This window comes from Corticium candelabrum, chromosome 17 (assembly GCF_963422355.1).
Source record: "Corticium candelabrum chromosome 17, ooCorCand1.1, whole genome shotgun sequence".
NCBI lineage: Eukaryota > Metazoa > Porifera > Homoscleromorpha > Homosclerophorida > Plakinidae > Corticium > Corticium candelabrum.
In genome coordinates this window covers 2,313,766-2,337,779 of record NC_085101.1, presented here as the reverse complement: position 1 = coordinate 2,337,779, position 24,014 = coordinate 2,313,766, and the positions used below count along the sequence as shown (strand labels likewise).

Here is a 24,014-nt window from a genome sequence, read left to right as displayed (position 1 = left end):
CACACACACACACACACACACACACACACACACACACACACACACACACACACACACACACACACACACACACACACACACACACACACACACACACACACACACACACACACACACACACACACACACACACACACACACACACACACACACACACACACACACACACACACACACACACACACACACACACACACACACACACACACACACACACACACACACACACACACACACACACACACACACACACACACACACACACACACACACACACACACACACACACACACACACACACACACACACACACACACACACACACACACACACACACACACACACACACACACACACACACACACACACACACACACACACACACACACACACACACACACACACACACACACACACACACACACACACACACACACACACACACACACACACACACACACACACACACACACACACACACACACACACACACACACACACACACACACACACACACACACACACACACACACACACACACACACACACACACACACACACACACACACACACACACACACACACACACACACACACACACACACACACACACACACACACACACACACACACACACACACACACACACACACACACACACACACACACACACACACACACACACACACACACACACACACACACACACACACACACACACACACACACACACACACACACACACACACACACACACACACACACACACACACACACACACACACACACACACACACACACACACACACACACACACACACACACACACACACACACACACACACACACACACACACACACACACACACACACACACACACACACACACACACACACACACACACACACACACACACACACACACACACACCAGTTGCAAAATCTACTCTAAATATACAACTACAGCTTGAACAACTGTCAAATTTCTACAGAATCAATTTTATGACTCAATTATTAAAAAAGCACCTAGTGCAAAATCAACAATTAGAGTAGTTGAAATTGGTAATTATTGATTTTTACTCTAATGGTGCTTCTAGTGATGATAAATTATTCCTTGCACCTGGCCCAAATGATATGGCTACCAAACGAAATGTACTCTACATGCAACAGTTTCATCTCAAACCTCCAAAACTATCTGTTTGCTTTGCAAGTGTCACATCCTTTGAATTATCCAGGCATTACAGTGATGTTTCAATCACTTCATTGTCAGCCACAGTACTTCTTGAAGGAGATAGCAAAGGACTCGACACTCCACTTTTTCTAGACACTGCTTGTCTGAGTTTGCTTCCTGTCCTGATGTCTGCCAGAAGATTGTCGACACAGCCAGACAGCCTCTTCTCGGGTGCTTTCCCAACAGACTTACTTTCTCCTTTCTCTTTCTTTCTTCTTTCTTCTGCTTCTTTTTGCTGTTGACGCTTTGCTTCACGTTCTTCTCTCAATTTTCTTTGTACATTATCCTGGACACAGTTAGTGACATTAAAAGTACAACACTAAACATATGATAACTAACTCACCTGGTGAGCAACATTCAATCGACCTACAAATGATTTGATCAGTTGAAGGAAATTTTCCAACTTGAATGTGCTTGAATCTTCACAGAAAAACATAGCCAGCCTGCCAGACAGTTGATGAATTTCTTCCATCATGTCTTCCAGCTGACTAAGCTGAACAAATGATGCCTAAAGCAAATTAAATTATCAATCGACATCATCTAAATACCAGGAAGATGTCCAAAAAATAATAAACCTCGATGAAGTCATTCATCTGTTGTTTCAAGTCCTCTGCTGCTTCTTCAAGAGACCATGTAGCTGATGTCAGCATCTTTTTCAAGTCACTCATGTCTGACTGCAACGTGTCAACTGACAGTCTGAAGACATGAAAAGTGTTAATGATACAATGTGTGTCTTGATTCAATTAAAACTCACTCACCTTGCTGCTTTATCCAAATGTGGCATCTTTTGGCCAATCTCCAGCACATGCGGATATGTTTCTTCAACCACCTACAAAGTATAGAAGACAACAAGAATGCACTCACATTGTCACCTTCACACCAACATAATCACAATTTTATTACTGCTACATTCTATATACAGATATTGACAAAAAAAGAACACCAACAAAATACCAATTACCTTAACAATATAATGTGTAAGTGTCATTCTTGGTTTATTTGCTTTTGTATCATCCATCTTCACCAGAGAGTCCAATTTAAAGCCAGCTGCATTACCAGCATAACCACCCTGTTCCAAAACATAGACTATGACTCTGCCAGGTTAATTAGTTAATACACTTCAATCAGAACAACTAAAAACATAACAGAACTGAACACCTTACAAGAGAGCTTCAACTCTCATATAAATTAAATAAAAATAATTTTCAGGTACTATTGGCAACAAACATAAAATTGATTTAACAAACGCCACAAAAATATCTGCCATAAAATAAACTTCAAGAGTTATCAAATACATATCAGGTAATCTGGTATCATGCACTTTACAGTCCACAATATGCATAAACACATACTCTAACACACATCTAACATATTATGTAAACTAAATTGACTTTCCTTCTGCATAGTTACTGAGTAAGTGTTGAGTTGCAAATAGTCTAGCTGCGTGGTTTTCACCAGTATCCTGTGACACCACCACCACCACCACCACCAACAACAACAACAACAACAGCTTTTGCAATGGAAAGGACTACCAGCAAAACAGCATCCTTTAGCAGTAAACTCTGTTCAAACTGTAAAACAGTTAAATTTCAGATACAATTCCAAACTGGATAGACACAAGTGACTACTGCATTGTGCCACCAAAATTTGTTTAAAAACCACTGTTGGCATTTAGGATAATGAAAAAGGCTACTGAGACATTAATTTTTATCAACCACTCAGAAGAAAAAACTAACATTGCCACCTCACACTGTCGAGGAAAGTGTAAGCAGTCTGGCAAACCGGGACTCAGTTGCAACTAGACCGTCCAACAGGAAAATAATTCAAAGCATACTAACAAAATTGATCAGAAACGATTCAAAGAGAACTGTGTCAATTATGGTTTTGGAGAGTCCAGCTCAAAGCTCAGCCCTGAATAACATTGTAATCTTATAGAAACAACTACCACCAAATGTTCAAGCCAGGACACCTTGCAACCTCACTAATCTGGGGCCTACACCAAAACAAGTGGTCCAACATCTCTGGAAACGTCCCTAACAACTTGATGGCAAAGTACAAGAAGAGCCTAGTCTTTGTGATTCAGCAGAAAGGATATACTACTGACTATTATTGAAATGAGTACCTATGAATAATTTTGAACACAAGATTTACACAATTTACAGTAATTTGTGCCAAAAAGTGTTCAAACTCACATCTACTTAAATTAACTAATCACTATATATCCATTTCCATCATTTCTTGAGTTGTTTCCTTACGTAAATTTAGATGCAATGTTTTTAAAAGTTAATCAGCTAACCTAACAAAGGTCTAATTGCACTTCAAGAGTGTAGCTTACAAGACAGACATTCGTATATCTAATGCTTCCACGTACCATGTTAATGAAGTTTCCAGCAACCAAAACAATACTCAAGATCTCACACAGTTCCTCATTGTTCTTAATTTCTAATATCAAATCAAAGTGAGAATACTGTCTTCCACCAAGACAAACTAAAAGCTCAAATTGACACAACATAAACAAACAATCGACGACCATTACCTTGAGCTGCAGCTGTCAGTGTCGAGAGAGCTGGCTGTAAATAGCTGAATCCTTGAGCAAATTCATGGCGCAGTCGCATGCACTCGACTCTCTGACGAAAGCTAGTAACCAATTTATCAAACACAAGTGACAACATTTAGAAATCATACTGTAACAGTATGCTAAGACCTGTCGACTTTCCACACTAACGAGTAGAACTGCTCAGCTGTTCCCAACTTTTTGAAATCTCCTTTGTAAGCCAAAATAGACTGCATCTACAATACAAAAACAGTCAAGTACATTTAACCAGAAGAGCACAATTTGACCAACTGACAGAATCCATGTCAGGCAACAGGCTATTCAACACTTTGCATTGATCTACATCCATCTGTTTGGTGTCTCCATTCTTGATTAATGTCACAATTTCCTCATTCGATCTACTCAGTAATCGTCAGACAACAAGAAAGCTTTACAGTCACTAAGAAATCTGCACCTTCTGAACTGCTTCAAGAAAATGTTTAGATTCATACTGACCTTGGGATCTAATAAGTCAACCTATACCACAACATTTGTCAAACCTCATGTTTGCAACTGTCAATTCAAATATCAGCATTTCATACTATTGCATTGGCTTTCTTCTTTTCATCTTTTTTCTTGTCTTTCTTCACCACCTGAAGCTGAGAAAACAACTTCTCTATTTCTTCAAAATTAACTGCTATTCCTTGATGCTTCTGTGATTGTACTTGTACTACTCGATCCCATATTGTCTGACCTTCCCGACTGTAGGCACGATTAGGAGGCAGCTTGCTCCAGTTGTATTTCTTCATCTTCTTAGAAGGTTTATGAGTAGGTTTAGCAGGAAGAGCTGCCACTGCAGGACCTGCCATGGCAACAGGGTGACCAAATCCAGGTGGAGGAGGAGGAGGAGGAGCGCCAGCAAAAGGAGGTGGAGGTGGGATGCCAGGCTGTCCTGGAAATGGAGGTGGGAGAGGAATGCCAGGCTGTCCTTGAAGAGGAGGTGGTGGTGGGATGCCTAGCTGTCCTGGAAGAGGAGGTGGTGGTGGGATGCCTAGCTGTCCTGGAAGAGGTGGTGGTGGTGGAATACCAGGCTGTCCTGGAAGAGGAGGTGGTGGTGGGATGCCTAGCTGTCCTGGAAGAGGAGGTGGTGGTGGAATACCAGGCTGTCCTGGAAGAGGAGGTGGTAGTGGAATGCCAGGCTGTCCTGGAAGAGGAGGTGGTGGTGGAATACCAGGCTGTCCTGGAAGAGGAGGTGGTAGTGGAATGCCAGGCTGTCCTGGAAGAGGAGGTGGTGGTGGAATACCAGCCTGTCCTGGAAGAGGAGGTGGTAGTGAGATGCCTGGCTGTCCTGGAAGAGGTGGTGGTGGTGGGATGCCTGGTGGTACTAGATCTGGAAGAGGTGAACGTTGGAAGTCTGGCAGTCCAGGAAGAGGAGGAGGTGCTGGAATGGCTGTCTGTGAGATTGCACATTGTACTAAAAGAGGAGGTGCTGACACATCTGCACCAGAATGTCCCAAATCAGACTTTAGTGGTGCAATGTCCTGTAAATTTGGAATAAGTGGATTAATTGTTGACACACAATTAACAGACCCTTTAATGTTTTCGATCTGAAAATTATGGAAACCATTACAACCAGAATGTTGAGCGCTTATGTCCAACAAGTGAGAGTCTGCAAAACAATACAACAAAACATTTTATTAGATGATTTGTTAAAATGTAACAGAAAGTTAATGAAACTGACTCTAACCCAGCTCGGTTCCAAAATAATTTTCAGCTGTCTGTGTTTCAACAGAAATGCATTTCGTGTCTTTCTGAGAGACCAATCCAACATTTAATAATTGTTTTGCCTTCTGCTGGCTGTTGGCAAGGCTAACACGATGAACCAGCTTCTCCATTGTTTCCCAGATCTCATCACCAAGTGCACCCTCATCCTCTATCAAGTACATATGTTGCAGTACGTGTAACAAGTTCATTGCTCGTGGTGTGTCACTCACCTATATAAGCACCATTACTATACATAAGCAATACAGCGACTAATAAATAAATTAACGCAAGTGCCTCACTTTGCAGAAGACAGCATTAAACATATCCATGTGACTATTGAAGTCAACACCATTGAATGACACCATTTCTTCTTCATCGTGTCGCTTTATGTCATCAAAGAGATCCAACTGTATGTGAAGATCATCATCTTCAGAATGTCTAAAGAAACTAGACCATTACATAGTGAACAGAAACCGCAACTGATCAGACAAACCTCATTTCAGTCAATAAATCAAGCAGTTTCAGCCCTATAAAATAATAAACACATTAAAAACATTGACCAATATCAATCACATTACTAAGAAATTGATTATTAAGCTACGAGCGTAAAAGTAAGACACCATAATAAGTTGTGGACTGCTTCAAGAGAAGCTTACTCTGAACGTGCTCAATTGATTTACTCGATTGACTTCTGGTCTGTCTGTCTGTATGTATGTATGTCTCTGTCTGTATGTTTGTAAGCGTGTGTCATGCTCGAGGATTCGTTGAGCTAATCAGCAGTCGTTTTGGAACTCGAAAGTAAGTGAGGTAAGAATCATGTGCATTATGACAGAAAGTTCAGGTAATAGTTGTACACTCTGTGGTTATCTTACAGGAGAATCGCAAAACAAATGAATTCATTGTTCTTCAAGAAGCCAAATGAACATCCCATGGGACCATGCATGCTACCTACATTGCATGCAACCAACATGTTATCCACATGTCATGCACAATGTTCAAGACAGCAATACGTTTTCGTTGCAATGTATACTAGGAACTCACGCTGTATCATAATAGCATTGCAATGGCTCAATGAAAGCATGATAATCACATTTTTAAAGAATCATTACATTCTAGCAACAAGCTAGTAATTACTTAATATAATATGCCGTTATTAATGCTATCATCACGATTAGACACTTGGAGCTGGGCAGATTAGAATAAAAAAATCATGTAATAAAAACATCTCATGAGTACTGAGCCCTGGCCCATACCCCAGGCTGGTTCTGGTACTACCTGCAGTGATGTTGAAAAATAGCCGGAAAAGCCCTGCATGACACAGCATTAGATATTGTGTATTACATCGACTAGAGAATACAGATACACAAGCATATAGAAAGCCCCTAGTAAAATCAGAAGTAGAATATGTAATGCTTCTGCAAGTACAATGTGCACCCCAAAGGCAACACAACACTATACTTGATGCCAGAAACAGATTGGCACTAAAACAACTATCAGCAGATGTGTTCATTGTTTAGTCCCAATGTTGTATTATATAGTCAGTGCTCAACAGTTCCCAAAATATTAATAATCAGCAAACCACAAGCACAAAGAGTCACATGCACACAAAGACCCCGTTCTGTCAGTAGACTGAGGGGTACAATCTTCTCTAAACGAAGAGCATAACACATGTCCATTTTTTAGGGTTCCATGATTGTGTTTATTTTATAGACAGTTGCCAAAACAACCCTTACAGACATGCTGATGTTGTGACAACCACTCTTTAATTAATTATGTAAATAATAACAATACAATTAAACACTTCCAAAAATAGTTACCTCCAGAGTTGCACTCACCTATAAACTCATTTCTAGTTCGAATCCTTTCTTCGACACTTGGTGCTGCTGTGATCAAACAGTTGATGAAAGATAACAGACTCAACCTGTATGCATCGACTTCACAAAGCTTGAGCTCATTCATCACCAAGCTGAAACGATACAACTTCCCTTTGCATTTCTAAACAGAAAGACAACTTCGTAATGTCTAACAAAACAAAATAACATGTTGATCTGTACTTTGTAGTGATTCAAAGCATCAACGGCTAGAGCATATCCAGCTTCAGAGTAGACACACAGTGCAGCAAGCAAATAAAAGACTTGCATTTTGACCATAACATTGTTGGTATCAACGGCTACAAATACAAAAATTATTAATTAGCATGTACCATATTTGTCTCAATACAAGAGTACAACCATGAGATAAACATTAATTAAGAGACTGGTTGTTACACTTTAAATTACGATTATAAGTATTTATCTATGACTGTATATTTTGTGACATCAAATGTCGAGTGCTCATACCTAGAAAGATGTAAGACACAATAGATAAGTAGGCAAGAACAAGAAAGAACACATAACTACAAAAAAATAAAACATAACTACTGTACATCCGCAACATGAGTTTAGTCCACCTTTTAAAGTATACTTAATACATCAAAAATTATTGCTTAACTATACTACACTACAATTCCCTAGTCATACTTTCCTATCAAGGTCAGTTAACATAAACACTTAGTGACTATCTAGTTTCTTGAATGACAAAGTTGATGATATCTGAGCAGATCTGTGCCCTCTTCAAATCTTTCAATTGTCTCCATCAGAAAGATTCAGTTACCAATGCCCACATTTTTATCATATCGCTTCTCCCTCTAGGATATATACATTAGTTGGTGAGACATACAACCAAGATCTCTCACAGCTCTCCCAGTAACATGCGAAAAGAATTGTGTGTGTGTGTGTGTGTGTGTGTGTGTGTGTGTGTGTGTGTGTGTGTGTGTGTGTGTGGTGTGTGTGTGTGTGTGTGTGTGTGTGTGTTTGTGTGTTTGAGTGTGAGTGTGTGAGCAAAGTTATCCCATAGCTACTGATACTGATAGAACACGAAATAATTTTGATGGTTCGTTTGCAGAAAGTCACAAACACACAAGCAGCAAACTTCTAGAACAAGTTAGCTCACAATTCTAACTCTAACTTTGCTCAACAAAAAATTACACTAAACCATGCAATAAAATATATCATTAATTAATTAACATTTCAATACCCTAGAGACAATAATAGTAATTAACACACAACAAATAATGTTTCCATGCAAAGATATCTAAACAAGACTTCCATGTTAGTATATGTACATCCACATGCATCTATAAGTGTTGAAGTATCCTAAGCATCTGAGCGACCTTCAGCCAGTGTATTGACGTGGCTTGTGCTCTCGACGATGTGCTCCAGACCGACCTTCGAGTTCATAACAGCTCTAATGCATCCGACACACGTCAACTGATCAATGGCGTCAGTAAACTTTGCGAATCCTCGTTCTCCGAGTTTCGAGAGACATTCAAAGATCAACTCCAGTCCACTCTGATCGAGAAAGCTGAGCATCCAATCATCAGAACAAGAAGAGAGTCTCGACTTCAACGACGTCAGGTGCGCGGTTCCTCTCTGAAGAAAGGAAATCGCGAGTTCCGGGTCTGCGCCTTCTAGGCTGCCTGATTTCTGTGTGTTGAGGTTCAGCTTGTTGAGACCACGTCGCGCAAAGTCTCTGAACGAGAAACCGCCAGAGCTTTGCGCGATGTTGTCATTGCTCTGGCCGTCGACCGCAAGAGACATCGAAAGTGATCACTGCTACTAAGCCACAGTAACACACTAATAAGCGCCTCATCCTGCTATCAAAATGGAAGCCCGCCTTATGCGTCCGTTGACGTCTGCGACACGCCTACACAACAACACGCCTACACAAGAACACTTTTACCCGACGCCCTGCTATCCGGGCTAGGTGTTAAAACCCTACCCAAGGCCCGGATATCCGGGCTAGGGGTATAGTAGTCGTCCGACGTGTGACCGTACGTACAATGTACATACGATGGTATTTATGCTCGATTAGCGCATGAAGCTATTCCGACCAATAGACGAGCCAATACTACACGAACGTGATGTCATCATACGGCTCCTCTTCTCTTTGCTACGAGAATTCAGCCATCGCGGCCGTCTGTCCTGTACATGGTGTTTAGTCCTTTGTTTTACGTGTTTAGCTACTTAGCTGTGGACAGGCCTAAATGATTGCGGATAGACGGAGATAGCTGTGTCCATGCAGTAGGCTTGTCCGTACGTACATGGTGGCCATGCACATCTGTAAGTTCAAGTAGCAATTTTGTCATACTAGATAGAATTGCTCCTCCGGACATGAACTCTCGTTTTAGCGAGGCTTAAATTGTTGAGTAGGTTGTCTTTTCCTCGTCTCCTCGTCTGTCAGTCGTAGACATTTTCAAACTCTGGTCCTTCAAGTGTCGTGGCAAGAGCCAATTAACGCTTTTGTCTTTCCTTCAGATAATTTCAAGGATGTCCACACGGAAACACGGTCAAGAATTGAAAGCAATTTACCCGAACCATCAATGCAAACGCTTGCGGAGAGTCTAAATTATATAAAAACATAACACAACTTTTACTCCTGTCACCAAATGTAAGGTGGCATGCACGTGTGGCAACGCGACAGCCGAGTGAGCGGAACACAAGTGTGACTAATTTAATGTGTGTGTGTGTGTGTGTGTGTGTGTGTGTGTGTGTGTGTGTGTGTGTGTGTGTGTGTGTGTGTGTGTGTGTGTGTGTGTGTGTGTGCGTCACTTTTATAGAACACAATGAATAGCGTACGTTACTAAATAACGTGCACTACGCAATAAAAAGTATCAATACACTATTATATCGATTAAATCTAAAGACTACGTAGCGTGGTGTCTACTCCTTCAACAATCACATGTCTTGTCAAAATCGACGTATACTGGGTTTGTGGAGTGTTTCGGCAAGTTGGTCTGCCCATGCACACTTCCATTTTACCTCATTTTTACCATTTTAATTTACTTTTTTACCTTTACAAAATGTAACTGGCAATTCATCTCGATCCTTTACTCTATGCAACTTCAAAGCCCAACAAAGATCAGATCAATCTCAGAAGCCCATCTTCCTTGGTTTCCTTCATAGATATATATCTGGATTTCTTAGCTCCACGTATAGCTATAGGCAGAGGCGTATGGGGGGATCTCGGGAGACAGGTCTCCACAAAATTTGTCTATACCGACATAAATTTGTAATATGGTTACGATTGCTCGAGTCTATGCTACTAGATCGATATTTTCTTGTATTATAAGTATATATAGTGCATATGGTAGCAGTGCATATGACATTGGGATCTAAAATGTTCTATACTATATATATATATATATATATATATATATATATATATAGTGGTGTGATATACACAATGGTATAGCTATATATCAACAAATTCAGTCAACCAATTTCAGTCATGACTCTTCAATCAATGTGTATACTAAATACATACATCCATTTTTTCTGTTTGTATTAAAGGAATCTTAAAAATTTATAAAACGTTTACCTTACAGTCGCCACTAATTAAACTAGATACTATTGTCACATTAACATATATGGTTATAACTCCTTTCCTGTTTGTAAGTGGTCTCCATTAATTAACTAGTAATATCTTTTTCATTTCCTCTCATCATCTGTATTTTCATCCCCATTGTATGCCTAATTAGTATAAACACAGCAACTATAGCTTTTGCTGAAAGTTTTCCTCTCTTTCTCCAATACGCTGTGATTATAAAGTCGCAAAGAATATCGTTTACTGTTCTAACGTTGTCTCATGTAAATACATACACATATACGCACATATGTAATTAGCAGTACGTAATCTTCAAACATGATCTGTGCCTCCCCCAATCACGGAATGCTGACTACGCCGCTGATAGAGGGCATTCAGATTTTATGGCGATTTTATTGTAATTAGTGTTCATCGCAGTGGGATTCGCTTCCGGAGTTTTCCTTTCACACGTCACACATCTACAGTACGGCGACATGCATGGTGATATCCTTTAGCCTAGCTAACATACTGGAATTATACACCATTGCAAGACGGCCCGTCTTCTGCGCCATTACTTACATGGCGCGTCAGTGCCATAAGTGAGCGGTGATGTATTTGAACACTAGGTTTTACACAAAATTCACAGAATTGTGCAGGTGCTGATCTAGGAGTTTTTAATTAAAAAGGGGTTGAAGGCTTTCGCTAGTCACTCACATCACTACGATTTTGTAGAACAAAGAATTTCTAGGGTCTATACATACCTCAGTGATTAATAACACAGTCCTATTTTACTTGCTAACAACGTAAAGTGTTATGAATTAATTAAATCTCTTGATATCATCAAACAGCCTTCTACATGCATTAGACAGTATGTTGATTTAGAATTCATTTACGTCTGTTTCAAACAACAACCTTTGAAATAACTTCCGTGAGTGAGCTTGTATGCACAAAACCGTGACAGATTTTGTCTAATGGCATTCACTCTTCGTAATGCAGTTAGTGTCACACTGCTTACTTAGTTATGTAGTACATGATTAATCAATTTATACGCGTGTACCCAGTCGACAAGTTTCATACGAGTACTACTCACCTCCTAAACAAAGCTGTTATCATGAGATTTCTCAATTATTATGGATCAAGATAGAAAGTACAACTACGGCGGCGCACGTGACAAATAGTGGTCACGTGACCTGGCAATTCGCCTGATATCACTGTGACACTACACTCTAGAGCTCATTGAATGCATGTGCATTGAACGAGTGTAATAGAATGCGAATTGGCTGTCAAGCAAATTCAATGCACTAGCAGTGACGGTTCAAGACGGGATACTATGAGGTAGCTAGGAAATGTGCCACATAGCTTTTATTTAAGTAATTAATTAAATTTACCATTCGGTTTGAAGGTGCCACTACCACAAGAGAAGAAAAGGTTGAAACTCCCACAACCCCCGTCTGCATATGCCACTGATTGTGGAAGGCAATTCAATGTACAGTATATGTATACATTGATTGGTCCTGTGAGTCGATTCGTTCCCACCCCCAAACGCCCGTATACATATACAGGTATTTACGGTGCCAATACTATCTTTGTGTTTGCTTGCAAATCGCACGTCCTGCAACGCCTACATAGGGTACTGTACTACCGTTTTCACTAGCAGAAAAGCTGATTGTTTAGCTAGATTCGTACCCGTCTAAATCACAGCAAGCAGATGCATGTACAACAGAGAAGACTGTCGATACATTCATATTGAAGTATTGAGTGACATATAGTTTATAAGACTGCTGTGTTTACTAAGCATGCAGCTACATAAACTGTATAACTTTAATAAGCAGAATAATGCGCAACGTCATGTTTAAACAGCATAATGACAAAGTGATAAAGACGAATCAACAGTAGAGACGAAAAAGCGAGCACCAGGGCATTACGTCATGTGATCGATTGTTTCATTATCTAATTAGTCAACAAAGACAGCCAAAACGTCTGCTTCTCCTACGTCACCTGCAGTACCAAGAAAGTACGTATACATACAAGAGTCGAACAGTTTCACAATGACATGTGATATCCATACCCGTTGCCCAGTTTGTAGCGTTTGTAGCACGACTGTATTTGATTTTTACATCACTGGGTGAGTCCCAAGGACAACCGTGTGGATCCAAACCAGGAGAGTAAAAGACAAGCCAGCCTTCGTCAATGTTGCAGCCTGCGTAGAATTTATTGATGAACCAATAACGAGTGCCATGTGCTTTGATCGAAAAGTAGTTAGTGGAACTTGTTTTCAAATCAGTGTATGGAGAGAAAGCAAGTCGTTCTTGGCTAAACCAATCAGTCTTACTGCTTAGGTGACCATCAAAAACCAGTCGAAGCACCTCGACTTCTGCTGTGTACAATACAACAACCACCTACACATTACACAACAGAAAAATTATGATTAGCTAGCATTGGTGTGAACAAGCTCTAGTATGATTGTCGTAATTTGAAGTATCGTTACTACGTTTTGACCTCTTTGGGTTTATACTCTCTCCATTGGTCAACGATTCTGTTCTTGTAGTGATCTTTGAAAACGTAGCTTGTGTTCAAGGCGTCAATATGCTTCTCATTGAGAACTCCCTCATTCATCCACAAATCTGCTAAGTTTGCTAGCACTCCACTGACTGCCTTATAGACCATTGTGTAGCCTAAAACCATCCAGCAAGTTCTTATCAGTTTGTTTTGTTAAGTTAAGAATTGCATGCATATGTAATCCTATTTATGTTAATGTATTTATTTAGTCTTATCATGCATGCTACTATCTCAAGGCCAACAGAAGTTAATTAATTAATACCATTACTGCATTAAGAGACATTTCATGGACAGTAAAAAATTCTCATTAACCGAATTACGTTTTTAGGCTTCTTTATATCAACATGCACAGTTGTTAAACACATAAGCGAAAAGTTAATATTTGGTTGAGTTGACTACTCACCTCCATTAGACATATCACAATAGACAGGAAAAGAGTTTTCAGAACCTAAAAATAAAATAATTTATCAATGTATTATTAGATCACTTAATTAATTGTTTACCTATAGGTTTGATGTAATAAATACCATTGTTTACATCACGTATATGACGGCAAGAACGAGCTGGTAATATAGCCTGACAGGACGAGAAGACGCATTATTAGCTACGGCGTTCACTATAATTACATCAAAATCATAGGCAGCTTAATTGTTTTTATCTGTGATTATCAGCAAAGATATTCACTGATTGAATGTACATTTATAGCAGTTAATTTTGGTTAATTAGTCCTTTGTTTAAAAAATAATATTTATTTGTCCCATTGACTAGCCATAGTAAACATACATTTTGCTTTTGCTTACATAGAAATATATCAAATTTATATCTAGAGATCAAACATGTAAATTTTAATAAAATCTATATATTTTAAAACAATTGTAATTATAGTAGTATATTTCAATTAAAATGTATGTGTGCCACGTAATCTAACTTTAAAATAGCAATATTGATGGACGTAGCTGACTCTAAATTGCTATCGTTCTGCAACTTGTAATATAAGTGATATTCTAAGAACATCTGCTTTGCGACAAACAGACACAAGGCCAATCACTTCATATCGCTTCGCTTACTCTCTGCATTGATTAATATATGTGACTTTTTCACCAAATATTAAATGCGATGCAGATAAAAAACTGGAGTACCTGTACTATGGTAACTTTGTCAAAATCTTCTAGAAATTTTAAAACCAACGAAGCAAACATTGTCATATTTTACTTTTTATTTAATTGTTATTAATTAGCAGCATGGTCAGTATATATGTTGCAACTTGTACATACTAATCTTTTATAATTACCTGGCAGTATTTATCTCATCTCAAATAGCTGATCTAACTCAATTAAGTTTTTACACAAAATAACTATTATATTTTTTTATTAAATATTAACATAAATTTTAAATACCTCGGTTGTTGTGTTGATATCCATGTTTAGTTGACCAATAGCTGCTGCAAAACTCTAAACAATAAGAGACAACGTCATGCATGAATACCATCGCCCCTATAACTAGAGAACAATTGTCTTTATACAGAACTGTCTTGTTCGAGTTGAAAAGCGTTTTCTTGCAACTCCTTTGTTTCATTCTGCGGCATTGGCAATACGTCCATAGTGGCAAATCAGTAGGATGACGAAATCATGCATAGACCAACCTGTAGCTGTACAGAATGTTGGATTTCGTTTTCCAATTGTTCTTTAACAAGATCCAGTTCTTGCCTTACTTCCTAATACGAAAACAACAGGTTTCATATTAATTAAAACAAGAATGACACACGAGTACACACAAAAATACAAACACAAACAACCAAACACACAAATACACAAACTAACAAAAACCAAATTTGAATAAGATATACTAACTTTTGAAGTTGTGTTGACATGCAAAATGTCAGATTGAAGCTCCAAAATTATTTCTCGCAATTCCACGTTCTCGTTCTATAGCATGCTCATTAGCACCACAAAGTATATTACTATCAAGAAGAGCTTGTTATAAAACCTGCAACGTCATTCTTCCTTCCCTTTCACTCTGCAGTTCTTGTCTCGTATAATTGATTTCCAGTTTCATTGCCTGTAAACATTTTATTGGTAATGACTTGTTTACAATATATATATATATATATATATATATATATATATATATATATATATATATATATATATATATATAGGACAGGAACAACTGAAAGACTTTCACGTATCGTCACAATTGTTTAGTTAATCATTATGACCATTTATGTACACTTTTGCACTTCGCATATTTAACCACGTAAGATGTTTTCAGAACACGGGATCGTGGGCAATGAGCCAAATGTAAAGTAATAACACATTTATGGTGGTTCTGTCACAAAGCTCGGTGCAGAATAATATGAGATTAAAAAGCGAGGATCTCGTACAGAATGCGTATCAAAATGCAACTCTCTATGTATACCTCAATTGCTCCATTTAAACCAGACTGATTTCTTTGAAGCTCATTAACAGATGCTGTCAAAATCTAAAGCAAACGTTAAACATAACAAAATCTCTCATATTCACTTTCCCAGTCTATAATTAGGTCATTCAATTAATACCGATAGATTTTGTTGAAGTTGAACAGCGCTCTTCTGCAATTCCATTGAATAATTCTGAATATGGATAAAAATATGATATTGAACGTTCCTAGAAACGTAAACAAGCGTGTAATGACCTTCAGCTGAGCAAATTGATCGCTTTCATTCTGTAGTTGACTTTTTACAAATTCCAATTCTTTTCTTAGTTTCTGTTGTTATGACAATGAGAAATAAACAATAAAGCGTCACACCGTTTTTTCTAACTGTTGAAGTTTGGTTGCTGCTTGCTTGGTGCTGAATGACGACTGCTTGCAGTTGCTGGTTGGACAGCTATAAATGTGGAGTCAATTTTTAACTAAGGCGCTTGAGTAACAAGTAACATTGGATGTCAACCTCCAATTTCATTCTTTCTTGTTTTTCATGCTCCAATCCATTTCTCAGATCACTGACCTCCGTTTTTATTGTCTGCAAACAATATTTGTCTTGCTAGAACTGAATTACTAACTAATAGTAAATACAAGCAAAGCAAACAATGTCGTCTACTTTACAATCGTGCGCTTAGCTAACAAGCGGTCAAACAACGAGGCTAACAGACTACAATATACTTTAGTTGTTAACTGATTAATTAACAACAGAATTACTGCATGGTAGCTACAAAGTCTTAGTAAAAATGTGTATGGAGTATACTAAAACATAGCTACAATTTTCACATAATTAATTAATTGATTAGGTCTAATCTGTAATTTAGTATATTCAATCATAAATTTTTAAAGCTAGGAATCTTGACTGCAATCGCAACTCGCCTTTATATATTATATATGCCTATATATGTTTGCTATAAATAATAATACTGATATTAAAGTTGCGCCCCTAAACTTTAACAAAATGGCTCGTAACATTATGATAAAACTCTAGGTTTGAATCAAGAACGGTAGACGTAGTCTAGAGAAATCCGACTGGCAGCTGAGCGTACCAATAACTATTATATTCAAAATTTTGACTTTTAGCAGAAACTCACTACAGTTTGAAATCATTCGGTCAAGGTTTAGTTAAACTTCGCGACTTAGTGGTCCACAATCTTTGTACACCTTGTCTCTCTCGACCTCAGTATTGGCTGGCAACCGAAAGATTAGACAACTGTATTTTGTAATTGCGTATAGTGTCGATGCATGTATAAATCTATGTACACAAAATGGGTTTACTACTGAAAACTAAGATCAGCCACGCCTCAAGGTATAAATTAACTATTTAATTATTTTACCATTTAACAAAAGTGTGAGTTACGTACTGAAACGTTGGCAGAAGTATACTTTTCAAAAAATGGTCGCCATGGTTCTTTGGCTCATGCTGCTCCGACGGCCGGCAGCCCAGTTTTCTAGTACTTTTCATGCTTTCAAAATGTACAGTAATGAATGTCGACAATCTCAGGTCTAGATAAATGTCTCTAGCTTCCTTATTACGCTCTTTCTGTTTATTACTATCTGCCAATACGTGTGCAGTGTAAATTACAAATGTATTTAGTTATTCATTGGTGATCGCTCTGTTTCCTGTACCAGATACCGCCTACTCCATAATGTATTTGCCAAAATCATGAAGCACTCTAAAATTAGCTTGTAAAGCATAAATGGACTATCACATGCACGCATAATACAATTCGACATACCCCGGTATCTATTATAACTACTCTGTCTTATAACTTTGGGTTGTGTCTGCACCACCATAACGACTTCATAAGCAAGAATGGTTGCCGATGGTGTGGCCTACGTAGGATATGTATGGAGACGATTGATGAATTTAGTGCTTCCTTATTGTTTCCGTTTTTGTCAAACCCCAGACCTGTACAGTACCTGCATGAGTTTGTGCGTTTGAATTTATCGTTACAAATTTTGCTTCGATAAATGTTTGAGTAACGTACTTTAACCATGTCTGTTAACGCGAGCCACACCAGATCATGCAATATATTACACATTGAATTCCTTTAGGAAATTCGGAGTCCTTTAAAGTTTGTAGTAAAAGCATAATATCTATATAATTTACTGCATGCATCACACAAGTAACTGACGCTATTGCTAGACAATGTTTATTACTGATGTACAAAGATGGCAGATACTTGTGGTTAGCTACAGACATGCACATATTTATGATGCCTATGGGACCAGAAACAGATGTCGACCACACTTTCGAATTTTTTTCCCTGGGAAGAGCCGTTTACTCATCTCTCCTTCCGTAGGCGTAAAGAAGCAGGCCTCAAGAAATTGGTTAATTTAATACTAATACCGTGCGTTGTTCTCTGGTTATGGTAACAGTCTGATATGCTCGTTAATTTCATGATCAGAGGTGAACCCGACTAATCCTGCTTCAGCAATGTGACGTCTGTAAGTCGCAGGAGATGGAACTCCAAACGTCTGGTCTCACCAATTCAAATGCTGATTGAACGTGACCTTTTAGCTATTTACCTGTAGGTAGGTACCAACCTTGGTGTTTGCTTGCAAATCAGCCGTCTGAAAAGAAATAAGTATGGTAGACAAGATCGAGTGCAAACAGACTAATGATTCTGTACCGTTCGGAACAATGTGTTTACGAGACAATCCTGGTTGTCTGCAAAACAGGCTTTCACCAAAACCTAGAGCACAAATGCACATGCACACACACCTTCACAATTAGATCTGGAAGCATACACCGTATTACACGCTCATTCAAATGGTTACCGCTAAGAGCCAGTGAGCTAAACAAAGAAACCTCGACATCAGAGCTTGTCTTGGTACGTGTCATGCACTGAGGGAAACCTCTAGACAGCAAGTTAATTTTAATATTAATGAAGTTGTTAGTACAATCAATCATACAGATTCATGCAGTCTCAAACATCCAGTAAGCGTAACGAATGCAGGTGTAGAGACTTCCGTTAGTATGTGCGAGCTATCTGCGTTATTACGTATTATTACTGGACAGATTAACACATTTACATAGTGGTAAATATTGAGTCAATGTTGTCTGAATACCACATTTACCCATATTTAGCCATATTTGCGCAATATCATACATGGCGTTTACCATACATGTACCCACTGCGTAAATGATTCGAATACCAGATATGACTCACATTTACATCGTATTCAGAACGTGAGCATATCTTGCATTTATCTTAGATTAGGCATGAGTAAATCTAGTCTCTTTAGAGACGTAGTTATATTAATATTACCGTGCAATTGAATTGAATTGCTTTTGTAATGAACCAGCGTTCAATTCACACAAGAACAGAGAAATTGGATTAATTAACAGTTTTTATTCCAAATATAATGTCATTTTAGACCCATGCACATGCATATGCAGCAATATATATCTATAGAGAGCTAAAATTCATTATCATTAGTTATTGCCCAACCAGGCATGTTTTTGTCTGGCCTTTGCCGCTTGGATGGAGCGCCTTCATGCCTAGGAAGGGTCATCCTCTTTGCTTGTTCAGTCTGCCTGCGCCCGTATTTCCTGTCAAGGGACGTAAAGATCGATGTGGTTTGTTCAGATCGCCAAGGTATTGGCCGTGTTGTCATAGCTTTCCCCCTCTTCCTTTTCTCCACTTGCTCTCGAGGTCCTTGCTGTTCAGAGTCACAATCACTGGTACTGTTGGACTGGCTTTCTTCCGAGCTCATTAGCTCCAGTTCTAGAGCTTCCAGGACTTCCTTCTTGTCTTCCTCTCTATAGGTTGTTGATGCTTCCAATGCAGATTTTCTGCGATGAAGTTTCTAAACATTTTATGTTAACAATGCCTCATGCAATTAATCTAAAAAAGAATATCGACTTACATTGTGCAACCTCTGCCGTCTCCTAGCTTTCTCTAGATCTTCCTTGCTATGGTTTTTTCTATTCTCTCGTTTTCACTGGGACCTGAAATATGTTCTTGCAGACTCTACATACAACAAATAATAAGATAACAATAAGATGCTTATTTGATACAGGACTACACTCTTTCAATTGTGATGGGATGCATGTGCATGTTTCTAAGAACGCACGCTGGCAATATATACCATTAACAAAGAGTACTACAATTACACAAGAGATGCATGGAAGAAATTGAATGGGAGACATGCAAAGGGATAGAAGACATTAATAGTGTTAGTAGATCTTAACTAAGCCTATTTTTTATTTTTCAGAGTAGGGCAGTAATTAACATGCAGGAACAGCTATTGATAAAACTAAATATACCTAATCCTATAAGTTCTTATGATGTCAGGTTCATATACACGTCCCATTTTAAGGCAACAAGTAGAGAAGACTATCGCTATTTAACTACATCCATCTATTGACAGCTACATTGTAGCTAGCTAGGACAACTACTGCAGCATGGCTCATCATGCAGCTAGTCACTGAATGCCAAAGAAACCAGAATGTCACACGCAAATTGTGGGAAAGTACAGCACAGTTGCTTTGAGGATGTGATTTCACAAATATAGGAAGGTAGGAAATGTTGCTTTTAACTACAACTTCAGTTAGATCTTCAACTTGATAAGTTGCATGTCAACCTTCTGAGAAGCCAATTAAGAGTGAGCTTACAAAAAGCCCAACTGGGATATGATGCAAAGTTTTCTATTCTACTCCCAAGAAGACTACATTTTACAGAACTTGTTATTTGAAAATTAAATGCACATAACACATTTTTCATACAGGATCGAGTGTCTCGATCATATACACTCTCTCAAATCATGCATGCAGACCAACATTCTACAGGAAAGAGCTGAAGTTCGTTGAGTAGTTATTCATCTATCTATACTACTATATAAAATTGACAGTGTTTGTATATAGGTGTGTGTGTGTGTGTGTGTGTGTGTGTGTGTGTGTGTGTGTGTGTGTGTGTGTGTGTGTGTGTGTGTGTGTGTGTGTGTGTCTGTGTGTCTGTGTCTGTGTGTCTGTGTGTCTGTGTGTGCGTGAGTGTGCATGTGTGTGTGCGTGCGTGTGCATGTGTGTGTGCGTGTGTGTATGTATGTGTGTGTGTGTGTGTGTGTGTGTGTGTGTGTGTGTGTGTGTGTGTGTGTGTGTGTGTGTGTGTGTGTGTAAGTTTGATAGACAGCTAGACCAGATCACCTACAAGGCTAAAATTTGGGGTACAGGCGCAACTCGGCATGGGTAAGAACATGGGCAGGGTGGCATCGTCTTCCTGCTTTTTCAGTCGGGTCCCCTTTTGGGGTGCATTGTAGAACGATATAATGCTGTTCATCATTGCCCCTGATAGACTCAATTTGAAGGAAGTTCTGTTACTTGAACTCAATCTCATAGGGTAGCTTTGTTATCTCATAACTAAGAGTGCAATGCCCACTTTCAATATCCATTTCTGTTCAAGTGCCATTGTTACGTCACAATGCTATAACTATCCAGCAGTCCCATCAGAATGCGTTATCTGAGCAAGCTGTAGTTGATTTGCTTATTTTAAACATCAAACTACATCTAGAGCAAAAAGCTAAGAGTTCCGAAAAGAAATATTGTTCAGTGCGTAGGTAGGTTGGAAACGTGCTGAGTATATTCTATAATATCCCAAGAGGATCCGCCTCTACTCACGCGCATCAGATAACATCAAACTACGTCCAGACCAAAGACGTAGAGGTCCACTTTAGTAGTGACCAGTGCTTATAGGTTGGAAATGTGCTGAGTATATTTTAAAAATATCCCAGGAGTACGTAAGACGTTGCAAAGTAATTCGCTTTCAAATGGAGGTGGGTCCTCCTGGGATATTTTTAAAATATACTCAGCACGTTTCTAATCTATAAGCACTGACCATTACTAAAGTGGACCTCTACGTCTTTGCTCATCGGACCTCCACCAAATTAAGCTGACCTCGAACGGGAGCGCGTCGTTTATTACGGGCGTCGTCAAAAACGACAAGATATTTTTGTGTAGGATATCTGGGTATCTAGAAATATGCCTACCTTCGGTTTTTCCGAGTACGCTCGCCTAATACCTGCCACATTCGATAAGCCTGTTTCCTGCAACGGCAGCAACGTCTTCGAAGTGATAACATCCAATGGGACAGTTGAAATTGCTCCACGAAGACTCACTGAAGAGACGTGTGACTGCATTTGCACTGAATCCAACCTACATGTTTCCTGCACCGAGCGCTACATTGGGAGTGTGAAAACATCGAAAACGAAGAGCAAACACTTACAGTGATGCATGCCTGCATGTCAAGCTACTGCATGTATCCTATGGGTGAGTAAGAAACTGCACGTGACTTTCAAGTTTCTGTTGCCCCGATATATATATATATATCCCTAAACGGGAAAGTCGCTGCAAACTTCTAGGAATATGACACTCGGTTAAGTTTTTATTTGTCTTAAATGGGACATTAACTAATTAGCACATTCCAGTTAATTCGAACAGACGCCCACACCAGTCATTTCAACTGAATCCACACAAGAGTGTGTCAATTTCTACCAAAAATTGCAGATGACGTGTCTGTACATGCTCAAACTGAGTCTTCTTCCATCATAACATTACAGTACTCTGCCCGTACGAAGGATGGGTCATGTACACGTATCTAGTTCTACATAAAAAGCATCATTTTCTTTACCAGAAATGCCACCTTGCCTATAGTAAGGAGAGAGTATCAAGATCCACACATGGGCTGGTACGTTTCGATATTTACATGCTTGAATCTGATTTTAATTCAGATAAAGATTACAAAGATCAACCTATATATGACTTGGCAGATTGGAAATAAGATCACAAAGTCTTAGATACCAAAAACACGGCATGATGACTATTTACTGAACCTTAGAGAACCATTTGAGAAAAGTCATAAGGAATTACAGTCTCAGCTAGAGACACGAATTCGAGATGTTGCCGTCATTCAATTGTGACCAACAGCTAAAAAGAGAAATGTGAACACGAGAAAGAATTAACAAACTGTAGAAAGCTCTGATGGCAACATTTGAAGTGCAAAACCGTCACGTATACGTCCAATTCTTATAACTCTGACAAGGCCATGCAATCAATAACCCTTTGAAGGCTGGGCACGCAGTGAGTATCAGCACAGAGAGAGTCCTCATTTGCATAGTGTGGCACGGCTGGCCAATGCTCCACATTCCAATAAGATAAGTTCAGAGTGGGCATGCATGCAGGGAGCATCTGAGTCGGGCAAAGCCAAAGCCACTAGCGAACAAAACAGAAGGGCAAAGGACATTGAACAGGAGGTGTATGACTTTGCTGATGCCCTGCTAACTACACGAAATCCCACGTTGAGTGAAATGGGGGAGGGTCACCTGCCTCAAGCAGAAATGCACCCTTAAGCGTCACAAACGACATAGAGATGTGACCACGAAGAGCAGGACTATGCTGAACTAATAGCCAATATGTAGAGGCATACAAAATGCTCAAAGGCTTACTGTCTTCGACATGCTAAACGTAAGAGGCCCTCTGCCCTATAGCTAGCAGGGGACAATGATCATGGCAGTGCGAACAAACTACAGTGCCGGTTTAAGTCTCCCAAAGTCTTATCAAGTAGAACACATTTCGAACTACAAGACAAGCAGCCAGAGCTTATTGCGCGGCGAAATGATTCTCGAGTTAATGGGCATAACCATGGGCTCAATTGACAGGATGGCGGGCTAACGTTGACATGCAGGTGTGTGTCAATGCAGAAATGGTGTCTAAATTAATACATGACCAAGCATTCCAGCAAGAGTAAAGGCATGTCTGAACCTCTAAAAAAGACTTTCAAAGTTATAGTAGAGGACTTGATCGAAGGACAATGATCATCCAAAGAAAGCCTATGCAGTAGAACAGTTTTACGTGTAAACGTCGATGGTCAATGGGAAGTAGATGTGGCACAAGATAAACAGGCCACAATTTCAAGTGCCATGGACCACTATGTAACCAGGTCAAAAAGTAACGAATTTGAAAATCTCTGCTTTGATGTCTTGTCAAACACAACAAAAGGCCGTCATTCGTTACGTTCCAGGCTGCACTTCCAAATGATTTGGAAAAGTATGAAATTTACTGCT

The 24,014-nt window shown here is 39.2% G+C and overlaps 2 protein-coding genes across 2 annotated transcripts; both read right to left on the bottom strand.

Annotated features, from left to right (window-relative positions):
- Window positions 1–983: 983 nt before the first annotated feature.
- On the bottom strand, window positions 984–9,199 carry LOC134193132 (inverted formin-2-like). Its single transcript, XM_062661928.1, has 17 exons — window positions 8,740–9,199; window positions 7,583–7,698; window positions 7,364–7,523; window positions 6,022–6,055; window positions 5,828–5,966; window positions 5,512–5,758; window positions 4,367–5,433; window positions 4,240–4,301; window positions 4,081–4,183; window positions 3,936–4,021; window positions 3,768–3,868; window positions 3,603–3,673; window positions 2,193–2,300; window positions 1,990–2,060; window positions 1,807–1,927; window positions 1,575–1,739; window positions 984–1,517 (listed from the first exon to the last, which is right to left on the bottom strand). The coding sequence occupies exons 1-17, from the start codon at window positions 9,164–9,166 to the stop codon at window positions 1,239–1,241; spliced, it is 3,357 nt and encodes a 1,118-aa protein (XP_062517912.1). The 5' UTR covers window positions 9,167–9,199; the 3' UTR covers window positions 984–1,238.
- Window positions 9,200–12,654: 3,455 nt separating this feature from the next.
- On the bottom strand, window positions 12,655–19,038 carry LOC134192816 (uncharacterized). Its single transcript, XM_062661574.1, has 17 exons — window positions 19,035–19,038; window positions 18,501–18,649; window positions 16,420–16,491; window positions 16,291–16,356; window positions 16,164–16,235; window positions 16,048–16,101; window positions 15,909–15,971; window positions 15,477–15,548; window positions 15,341–15,415; window positions 15,133–15,204; window positions 15,013–15,066; window positions 14,888–14,941; window positions 13,994–14,066; window positions 13,894–13,938; window positions 13,431–13,606; window positions 13,000–13,330; window positions 12,655–12,929 (listed from the first exon to the last, which is right to left on the bottom strand). Exons 1-17 carry the CDS (start codon window positions 19,036–19,038, stop codon window positions 12,886–12,888), a joined length of 1,476 nt encoding a protein of 491 aa, XP_062517558.1. The 3' UTR covers window positions 12,655–12,885.
- Between the last annotated feature and the right edge of the window lie 4,976 nt (window positions 19,039–24,014).

What these genes read in the sequence shown, in the direction of transcription:
- LOC134193132 (XM_062661928.1), bottom strand. Translation starts at nt 9,166, where the DNA reads ATGTCTCTTGCGGTCGACGGCCAGAGCAATGACAACATCGCGCAAAGC. An exon ending in TTAATGCTGTCTTCTGCAAA is followed by an intron (nt 5,759 to 5,827) that starts GTGAGGCACTTG and finishes GTGCTTATATAG; the next exon opens with GTGAGTGACACACCACGAGC. An exon ending in CATTTGGATAAAGCAGCAAG is followed by an intron (nt 1,928 to 1,989) that starts GTGAGTGAGTTT and finishes TCATGTCTTCAG; the next exon opens with ACTGTCAGTTGACACGTTGC.
- LOC134192816 (XM_062661574.1), bottom strand. An exon ending in GCAGCAACCAAACTTCAACA is followed by an intron (nt 16,236 to 16,290) that starts GTTAGAAAAAAC and finishes TCATAACAACAG; the next exon opens with AAACTAAGAAAAGAATTGGA. An exon ending in AACTTCAACAAAATCTATCG is followed by an intron (nt 15,972 to 16,047) that starts GTATTAATTGAA and finishes CGTTTGCTTTAG; the next exon opens with ATTTTGACAGCATCTGTTAA.